Raw genomic sequence first — 10,599 nt, forward strand, 5'->3', positions numbered from 1 at the left:
GTGATTAGCAGCCCGCCACATCGCCCGCCACCGCCACCGCAATAAAGAAATAAAAACCACCGTTTTTCCTTAAATTTTTAATCTCCGCTAAAATTAAGAAAATTTCGCAATGAATTCGAATTTTTTTCAGTTTTGTGAAACTTGTAACTTCTGAAGTCATTAAATTTGTCGCGTGGCTCGTCAGGTTGTTAGGTTGACCTGACGACCTCACACGGCGATCGTTAAGTCTAATTGGCAGCTTCGACTGGCACGCCAATTAAAATGCAAGTAACACCAAATCATTTCTAATAAATATCATGTTTTTTCGTATGAGGAATATCAAGAAAATTTGGCGCTAGATCACATTTTATTATCGATTATAATTGCCTCGATTTTATTTCTTGGATTTGTCAGGTTTCCGAAATTTTCTGGATACGTATATATTTTTATGTGTACGTATATCAATAATGTATATAATTGGTCTCTATGGATATATGTTTTTCTCGATCTACAGGCGTCATCAGTGCTCATTTTTTCTTTTTTTATTGCTGTATTGTACACATTTATCTGAACATCTGTATTATGTATGAACGCACATTCCTGCATCCATGCTAACGATGCATTCAATTCACTTCTTCGAGCGGTATAGTGAACTAACCTTGCAAATTAGTTGATATAGAAATGACATGCAGAAATGAATATGAATGACTATTTTTATAAATAAGAGATGTATAACATAAAAAAATGTATATGGTATGTGTGTCCACACATAAGTTTTGTGTGACACACACAGAAATAAATCTGGGCAAGGCAGTGACTGATGACTTTGATGGCCGCCAGTGGCTTTTTTGGCCATGGCCATCAGTGTGCATTGTCCGCCCCTTGGCCGCTAATGAGTGGCGCCGGTGGCCATAAAACGTCCATCATCGCGATTGATGATGGCCAAAAAAATATGTATTAATACGTTTAGATAACGGCATTTTGCGGTGTGTCTTCGTGTATTTATATGTTTCTTATATACGTGTCTACATGTATACGAGTACGTATACGTATAGATGTGTATGTATACGCACACACATGCTGAATGATTAACTCACTCATTTTGATGAATGTGAGTAAAAATTACTGTTTCGATGTCTAAATTAAATTTTACTATCAAACGCTTCATATGTTTTCCCACGATTGTTTACGACAGATTCGAAGACTTTTCATTAACAGTGATTATTATTATAGAAAACGTGAATCTATGACAGCATTTAGCTGAAGTTTAAATTTTCTATCTCTCATATCATCAAAATAGACCCAGCCCTCCCCCTTCTCTTGAAATTGTCCCCCCTCCCTCCTACTGGCAATTTGCATGTAAATACACAGATAACACAACCTCTGATCGTGGGTTGATTTTAATCAAACTGATGACAAAATCAAGCCTCGTAATTCATGATTGCATGACGTATAAAAAATTTGTAGTACTGTAACTAGTGTAATTCACTACAATCATTTATTTAAATTAAATTAAACGTTTCGAAATTAATATTATTTGAGAAAAAAACTGTATCATTCTTAATCATTCATAAATAACATCATTTTAAATATTTCTCTGCTCATGAATATTACTTTATTAACTATTCTGCACAAAGATACTTTCACTGCATAACGGAATATTTGTTCTTTAGTTACCCTGCATATAATTATTATTTAAATAATATTTTAACTTACGAGCGTTCCACATCTGTCTTTTGTTCTAACGTCTTTTGTGCAATATTAAGTCCATATTCACCTTTAACATAACGAAATAAATACTTATTCACTTTTCATTCATTCATTTGTACCGTTCATTGATTTATTTTTATTATATATTTTTGTATTTAACGTAACGGTATACATACTTATTCATTTTTCATTCATTCATTTATACCGTTTATCTAAGTATTTCTTATTATATATTTTTGTATTTTAACGTAACGGTATACATAACTTATTCACTTTTCATTCATTCATTTATACCGTTAATTCACATATTTTTCATTATATATTTTTGTATTATATCGCTATACCGTTAACTCTTATATTTTTTATTATATATTTTTGTATTATATCGCTATACCGTTAATTCTTATATACCACAGTGTGGTGACTGCACCACAGTGTGGTGACTGCACCACAGTGTGGTGACAGCACCACAGTGTGGTGTCGGCTACCGGCTATTTGGCCTCCCATAACCCTCCCATAATTTATTACCCTGGTTGTGCTCGGCTGGAAGCCGAGCACAAAAATATATAATTCATGAAGTATTATCACACGTTGATTAATTATGATAAATTAATTATAACAAACTTCATGGAGTGAAAATCATATAATATTTAATCAATCACTATCATTGCTGCTGCCCATTATTATCACACAAATAATGTGTAGATTATTTATATATATATATGAATTATACACATGATTACGCCCCACCGCCCCACACGCTGATTACTTAGCGTCCCTGGGCGCCACCGCCCGTGGCCAACTTCGTCCCGACGTCGTCCATTGCTTCACAAATGAGACGTCTTACGTTATACGTCTTATGTTGTACGTCCTTTTGTGGCCCGTTACCACACGTCTTACGTTATACGTCTTTGTACCAACACGGTCCCGTTACCCAACACGGTCACGTTACCCAACACGGTCCCGTTACCCAACACGGTCCCGTTACCCAACACGGTCCCGGTACCCGACACAGTCCCGTTACCCGACACGGTCCCGTTACCCGACACGGTCCCGTTACCCGACACGGTCCCGTTACCCGACACGGTCCCGTTACCCAACACGGTCCCGTTACCCGACACGGTCCCGTTACCCGACACGGTCCCGTTTTTCTGCAGCGGTAGTGGACGGTCCTTGGATTCCCGATGCCGGGAATGCTGTATCAGGAATGCCGTCCATTCCCGACGCTTGTTTATTGGGAATTGTTTACGGGAGCTCAGGTTTAGGCCTCAGCCATACGGCCCAGGAGTGAAGAAATGAAACGAAGCTTTATTAAACTGGGCAATAATATTGTGCGTAATGCGATGTATGATACAATGGAATGATATTGTTATATATTGGATGATATTGTGATGTATGGGAAGATATTGTGATGTATGGAATGATATTGTGTGTATGGAATGTTATTGTGATGTATAGAATGATATTGTGTGTATGAACGATATTTTGATAGATGGGATGATATTGTTATGTAGTAATAATTTGATGTAGGAAATGATATTGCGAGGCACGAAATTATTTTGTGAAGTAGTTTTTGCTTGAATATCGAAGTTACGTTCAAGAAATGTCTACTGCAAAACGGTAAATTTATTCCAGGCTTCTTACTAACCTTTATGTTGAATTTAAGCTTATGTTAGACGTTAAAATTAATTTTAAGAATAATCAGAGGTACCATTATTTCTATCATTATTCTTTTAGCATTTTTGTCTATTTTTTTCTTTTCTTATATGCAACCCTTCTATTTCTTTTCATTTCCATGCACAATTTCAATTTACAATTTCTAAATGAAATTGTGAGTTGGTAGTTCATTGTGATAGGCTTTAGGTAAGACTTAGTAAATGATATACGTCAAATGGTGGCACATATATATATACACAAACCTTTTCTAATACGTTTTTGTTAATTAGTTGGCATTTTCCTTGAATTTGTGCCTTTTATTTCATGTTGGTACGTTAATACTCTTCAAACTTCTCTACATAATTTTACTTGCCGGTAAATTAGACAACAATGATGTTATAATTTATTTATATTTTGACACAAAGCCCATTCTGGTTTGACCTGCTGACGTCCCTTTTGCACATGGCCAATCGTTGGTAACAAATTAATCCTGCCTTTTAAAAATACTTACAAATATTAATGTTGTTTGTTTTCGTTGCAGAGCCGAGCCGCTGCGTGTGCGGGACGTGTGGTGTTGTGATGAGCTCCGCGTGGTCTCTTGTACAACACGTCCAGTCCCTACACGGTATCCTAATCTACCAAGACCTGTCTCGCTCACCACTTACCACACCAATCACTCCACCTGCTCCACCCAAGCCATCATATTCATCACCGCTGGCGTCAGTATCGTCCACCGCCACCACTCCTTCAGCCCACTCCCCCCACCATCATATGTCACTCCTCGATCCCACCAAGGTTGACCTAACCAAAGTAGATATCACCAAAGTTGATCTCTCCAAAATGGACTTCAACAAAATTGGTTTGCCGAACTCTTCAGTTTCTTCGGGTTTGCAAACTCATGGCTCTGTTCCGAGTCCGCTTCTCGACCCTAACCACCCATTCAACCTCTTGAGGATGCCTCTAGACGGAAGGACTCCCTTTCCTCCGGGCATTGCGCCTCCTTTCGTGCGCCCTGGGCACGACTTTCGTATGGACCAACTCCTGCAGGAAGGACTGCGTCTGAACCCAGGACTGCTACCTCCACATTTTGACCGGCAGCCCTTTCTTGACGCCGGGCTGGGCTCTACCACTCCTGCGTCGCTCAAGCCCGTAAATCCTGCAGGAATTACAGCTACCACCAACACCTCAAACGCCAGTCAGTCTGGCAACATCATGATCAGCACCAGCAGCATGAATACCACCCCAACGTCATGCTCCGCTGATCAAAACGTTGAATTCTACTCTCATCGGTTACGTCAACTGGCCGGGACAACAAGCCCCACAAGTTCTACGTCCCCGAGGAAAACTCTACCTACTCCTCCGTTTACTTCCCCTTATGGTCCAACACCCTCGACTCCCTCCACACCTATACCTTCTCAAACTCCCACGTCCTCGAGAGGAGATGACCTAAACGGCAGCTTGAACAACGACAAAGCCTATAGATGCGACCTCTGCCACAGGAGGTTCCGATGGGAGTGCAATCTGGTGATGCACCAAAGAGTCCACACCGGGGAACGAAACTTCAGATGTTATAGATGCCACGAAGTGCTGACCACACCCCAGATGGTGAGGTCTCACATGAGGACACACAGAAAAGTTTCGAGTGAAAACAGCACGTCACCCGACTCATCACGACCACAGGTTGACGAAGACGTCATTGAAGAAGAGGAAGAAGATTGTGATGAAGATATCGAGAATGTCGAAGATTGTGACGACGATGAAGATTCTAATCCATCGATCACAGACAGTATCGACGATGAGAACAGGGAAGAATTGAACGATGATGCACCGGAAGATTTGTCGACGTCTAAACCAACACCCACACACACGCCGACTTCACACAGCGTTTCGTCAAGCACCTTCCCAGAGAACAAAGACCGATTGAAAGTTATTGACCAACCTAAATCAGTGGTCGGTGAGCTTATGGACCGTTTTGGATTATCTAACATAAGCACCTACAGCGAAGCGTATATTCAAGCTTTGAAGGAATCGAGTCGTCTTATGCACCACTTGCCTCCTCCTCCGCCTCCTCCACCCATTAGTCGAGAGGCCAAACCCCCTTCCCTTAACAATGGAATGGAGAAAACCCTCAAGATTAGGGACGATTTAGCCAAAGGAATTATCAATGGTCAACAGTCGATGGATATCGCGCATCAAACGCTGTTAGGAGCATTCGACAATCATTACGATACTCAAAAACGATTAGGAAATCACGGTCGTGAAAGTGCTAACATTTATGGCAACTTGTGGTTGCCTTCCTTGACCAACTCTGGGTCAATCCCAAGGGACTTGTTTCCAAGTCTGCCTCACATCGAGGCGTCGTTTCATCAGCAAAGGAAACTTTTGAGTGACCAGCAGATGAAACATGGATCAGACTCACCCATCACGCTTACGAAACCTGGTCCCAGTTCGACTCCAGGATCGCACATGACATCCCTTATAGCCAAGAAAGATAAAGGCAGGAATGACACTTGTGAATACTGCGGCAAAATTTTCAAGAACTGTTCTAACCTGACGGTTCATCGTAGGTCCCACACGGGAGAGAAGCCATACAAGTGCGACTTGTGCAGCTACGCGTGTGCTCAGAGTTCTAAACTAACAAGGCACATGAGAACCCATGGCAGAATCGGCAAAGACGTGTACAGGTGCAGGTTCTGCGACATGCCGTTCAGTGTGGCATCGACATTGGAGAAGCACATGCGGAAATGCGTTGTGAACCAGAACTCGAAGGGCGGTGGTTTATACCCTCCTATTTCCGCACCCCCTCTTGAGGGTATCGAATATAAGGGTATTCATTTCACTTCAGTGATAAGCAATGATACGGATAAACCCCAAGGGCTCTTCACCCCCCATTTCACGGCATCAGTTTCATCCAACCCCCTCACAGACGACACGGGGGATTCTTCCAACCTCTCAGGAGGGGCATCTTGAATATATTTATTGCCTAATTTGCCAAACGAAGCCAAATTTCTTGTGTAAAATAATGGTCATGCCAACCTTTGGAAGGTGAAAATGAAAGTTTGTTAACGTTCAGTGCATTTACCAACCGAAATAAAACAATAAGTATCTTCGATAGCTGATTAAGATGATCGAAGCGAACCCCAAATCGTTCATCTTGCTTTTGCTCCCAGTCATTTTTTGTGAAGAACTCCACCATGTCTTCCCAAAAGAAAAATTCAAGCAAATATTCATTTCGAGTTAAATGATTGAAATATTCAGAGTTAGTCTTCAGCATGGAATTTCTAGCTACATTTAGCTTACTGATATATCGTGTCGCCCTCTTTAAAGAATAATTCACTCATTTAATATGAATTTGTTTATGAATTTAGGACCCTGACTCAGGTCTTATTGCACAAGGCTTCCTATTCACTTGGGTTACTCAATTCTTTCGTCACTTTCACTCACTTTATTCACCGGTTTGACTTTCCCTCAACTTCGGATGGATTAAAAAATAAGTTTTGGTATGTATTTCTGTGGAAATATCAGGCGATATTGTATTCTTTCAATTTGTATAAAGTAATGCTTGAGTTTCCTAGAACCTTAGTTTGATGCAGAATAAGAGAGCACTAGGTTGTTGCACTAAATTGTTACTTACCAACTGTTTCAGTTGTACCAAAGTTTTATGTATATGAAATGTTTAAACATTGCGTTACGTGCACTGGGTTATTATTCTAATTTCCTATAATAATAAAATATTTTGCTGGTGCAAGTTACGATCGAACTTTTCCATCGAAGCTTCGGTAATTTATCCTGAAAGTTATGTTTGCTCGGGGAAGTAATGCCAGGAATTATGTCTTCGCATTGTTGGAATCATGAAAAAAGCGCACTAACGTTATTAATTATCAACACTGCTGATATTTAATGTGCTCTACACTCCAACAATGTGTATATAGGCTTCTCAGGAGAGAGCATTTACCTGTGCATTCTTTCCCGTTTTGAGTTTAGGACTTTAATTGAATTAGAATTTCCAGCGCATTTTCTAGATTTTTTTCAAATTTCTGTAAATGTTTTTAAATCATTTTGAGAATATTTAGATGCGTAAAAAAGTGTTCAGACTCCCGAACCCTCGCATGAAGCCGTGACTTATGTAAAGGAGGCGGTTTGTTGTAGGCATTAATGGCCGACCGGTGGCCACCTAAGAAGCGCCGATAATCGGCCAATAGTTTGATCGTGGGTTTATGCTGTTGTGCTGTGACAGTTTGGTAATTGTGACTGTTTATATGAAAATTATCAGTACTGGTTGATGATATCACACTGTGACGCCTATAAGTACAGAAAATGAAATAATAAAAATTAATTTTCTTTAAATTGGCACAAAAATTCTGTTTCTGGACGAACTTAAATTTAATCAATTTTCTAACGAGATTCCTCCCCCCCCCCAAAAAAATAGAGGATAAGCCTAGAAAAATCTCTTTTGGCACCTGGGACATCATTTCAAAAAATTTTTTTCGATTTCACGGTAACGATTCAAATTTCATTTTTTAAACATCCGTTGTAAAATTGTTGTGAAATTTATTTTAGCCGCACACGACGATGTACAAAAAAATTTGTTCGCCTCAATGCTATTTTTCCGCTGTTTCGCGATAACGACTGACAGCTGACAGCCGCAGTTATCGACAAGTCATTACTGATGTTCTCTACGATAAATCATTACGGGATGATCAATGATAAATAATGTGACGTCACCAGCACAACAGCAACAACAACACTAACAGCCGATAACACCAACGATCGCCACCTCGTATATCGTTCCTATTGAATGTTGTTTGTGTGTATGAATGTTACGTGTGTTAGTTGTAAGCACTTGGTGGAAGGCTAAACATAAAACAGTGATGTCATTCATGTAGGTTTAGCCTATTTTGTATTAGCCCCATTAAAGGTCAATAGACTACGTGTAATTCTTTAGATAATTGTAATCATGAACGGTCGAGCTTCTGTAAGGTAGTTATAAGTATAAGCTTTCAAATGTATTTTCTTCCCAGGGAAAATTTCTATTTTATTTCTATATGTATAAAAAAATAGACGAACTTTAGGGTAACTTTAATAACGAACTTTGCACTTCCTGAGGACAATAACCGGCGTTTAGCCTGCAACTGATGCTCTCTCACTTATAACTTTATCTTTAAAAGTTGTAAGTTATTTAGTTTACCTAATGATGCATAATACGCGACGATTTATAACTAGTTAATTATCTGTCAAAAGTTATTAAGATTCATGCCCCGCGCTATATTGCATGATACTCAATATTGAGTATAAGTTTGGTATATAAAAAAACGTGATGAGTTTGAAGTACATTATAACTTGACTGTAACTTGACCATGAACAGTTGACTTGACGCATGGACCCTAAGCTACACATGGACCCTAAGCTACACATGGACCCTAAGCTACACATGGACCCTAAGCTACACATGGACCCTGAGCTACACATGGACCCGAAGCTACACATGGACCCAGAGCTACACTTGGACCCTAAGCTACATAAGGACCTTAAGCTACACATGGATCCTAAGCTACACATGGACCCTAAGCTACACAAGGACCCTAAGCTACATATCGACCCTAAGCTACACATGGACCCTAAGCTACATATGGACCCTAAGCTACACAAGGACACTAAGCTACAAATTATATTTGGTTGATAAATGAATATTTTAAATCTATGTGTACTTTGCGATGAGTTTTTGGTCAACGTGTGAACTTTAGGTTATGTTGAAAATAATGACGATTATGAAGAAATAAGGATAATAAATATGGGTCCATTTACATGAATCTATAAACATTTTTTGTTAATATGTCAAACGTTCACTGTCATTAGCCCTGTTTACGTAACACCAGTTCGTTGTTTGTGAAGGTAACGGAAAAATAAAACGTTGCAACCCAACGTATGCGCGGTTGTTATACGCGAGCTAATTCCAAAGTTATGTAATTTAATTATTTTTATATCATATTTTAAGTCATTTCTGTATTTTACCTTTCACTTTCTAAGTCCTAAGTCAGAAATGCGAACAAATGCTTTTTGCCCTCACTGTTGCCCTCACTCTTGCCCTCACTGTTGCCCTCACTCTTGCCCTCACTCTTGCCCTCACTCTTGCCCTCACTCTTGCCTTCACTCTTGCCCTCACTCTTGCCCTCACTCTTGCCCTCACTCTTACCCTCACTCTTGCCCTCACGCTTTATGTCCACATGTTTTTTTTGCACTTTTTTCTTAGAGTTTAATTGAGTTTTATGCAAAGACTCTCTTTTATGGAAAAGTAATAAATTTATACTTATTGATATGTGAAAGGATTTTTAATTATCGAACATCTTGTTCATTGACTGTGGATTAAACCAGCTGAATTACTGGGAAAATTATTGGAAATTTTCATTCAAAATCTACAGCTTTCATGATGTTGTCAAAAATAAATAAAATTATTCTTATTCATTAATGTCTATGTTTCCCTAACGATTTTTCAATGTGGCAGAACAGAAGTGAATAGGTTTTCTAACTATAAGTCATACATAATTTTTCATAGGCATTCAATTATCTGGAAATGCTGAAATTTTCTTATTTTTTTTCCACGTACAAACATGAATAATATTTTTAATTCACTAAGCTACAAATGGACCCTAAGCTACACATGGACCCTAAGCTACACATGGACCCTAAGCTACACATGGACCCTAAGCTACACATGGACACTAAGCTACACATTTCATTTGGTTGATATATGAATATTTTAAATCTATGTGTACTTTGCGATGAGTTTTTGGTCAACGTGTGAACTTTAGGTTATGTTGAAAATAATGACGATTATGAAGAAATAAGGATAATAAATATGGGTCCATTTACATGAATCTATAAACATTTTTTGTTAATATGTCAAACGTTCACTGTCATTAGCCCTGTTTACGTAACACCAGTTCGTTGTTTGTGAAGGTAACGGAAAAATAAAACGTTGCAACCCAACGTATGCGCGGTTGTTATACGCGAGCTAATTCCAAAGTTATGTAATTTAATTATTTTTATATCATATTTTAAGTCATTTCTGTATTTTACCTTTCACTTTCTAAGTCCTAAGTCAGAAATGCGAACAAATGCTTTTTGCCCTCACTGTTGCCCTCACTCTTGCCCTCACTGTTGCCCTCACTCTTGCCCTCACTCTTGCCCTCACTCTTGCCCTCACTCTTGCCCTCACTCTTGCCCTCACTCTTGCCCTCACTCTTGCCCTCACTC

At 39.2% G+C, this 10,599-nt stretch overlaps 2 protein-coding genes across 3 annotated transcripts in view; both read left to right on the top strand.

The window, feature by feature from the left end:
* LOC108669857 (B-cell lymphoma/leukemia 11A) overlaps nucleotides 1-7,755 on the top strand; it is a 23,758-nt gene extending 16,003 nt beyond the window's left edge. The window contains exon 3 of the mRNA XM_018157288.2: nucleotides 3,887-7,755. Coding sequence (XP_018012777.1) covers nucleotides 3,887-6,315 — 2,429 coding nt within the window. The 3' untranslated portion in view covers nucleotides 6,316-7,755. The remainder of the gene's footprint in view (nucleotides 1-3,886) is intronic.
* Nucleotides 7,756-7,887: 132 nt separating this feature from the next.
* Nucleotides 7,888-10,521, top strand: LOC108669867. Of its 2 annotated transcripts, none has more exons than XM_018157298.2 (2): nucleotides 7,888-8,972; nucleotides 9,984-10,521. In XM_018157298.2, the coding sequence occupies exons 1-2, from the start codon at nucleotides 8,723-8,725 to the stop codon at nucleotides 10,088-10,090; spliced, it is 357 nt and encodes a 118-aa protein (XP_018012787.1). In that variant the 5' UTR covers nucleotides 7,888-8,722; the 3' UTR covers nucleotides 10,091-10,521. The 2 variants fall into 2 exon arrangements, with proteins under 2 accessions (XP_018012787.1, XP_018012788.1); XM_018157299.2 differs by having other exon boundaries at nucleotides 7,888-8,936.
* Nucleotides 10,522-10,599: the final 78 nt, after the last annotated feature.

Source organism: Hyalella azteca, unplaced genomic scaffold (assembly GCF_000764305.2).
Source record: "Hyalella azteca isolate HAZT.00-mixed unplaced genomic scaffold, Hazt_2.0.2 contig5927, whole genome shotgun sequence".
NCBI lineage: Eukaryota > Metazoa > Arthropoda > Malacostraca > Amphipoda > Hyalellidae > Hyalella > Hyalella azteca.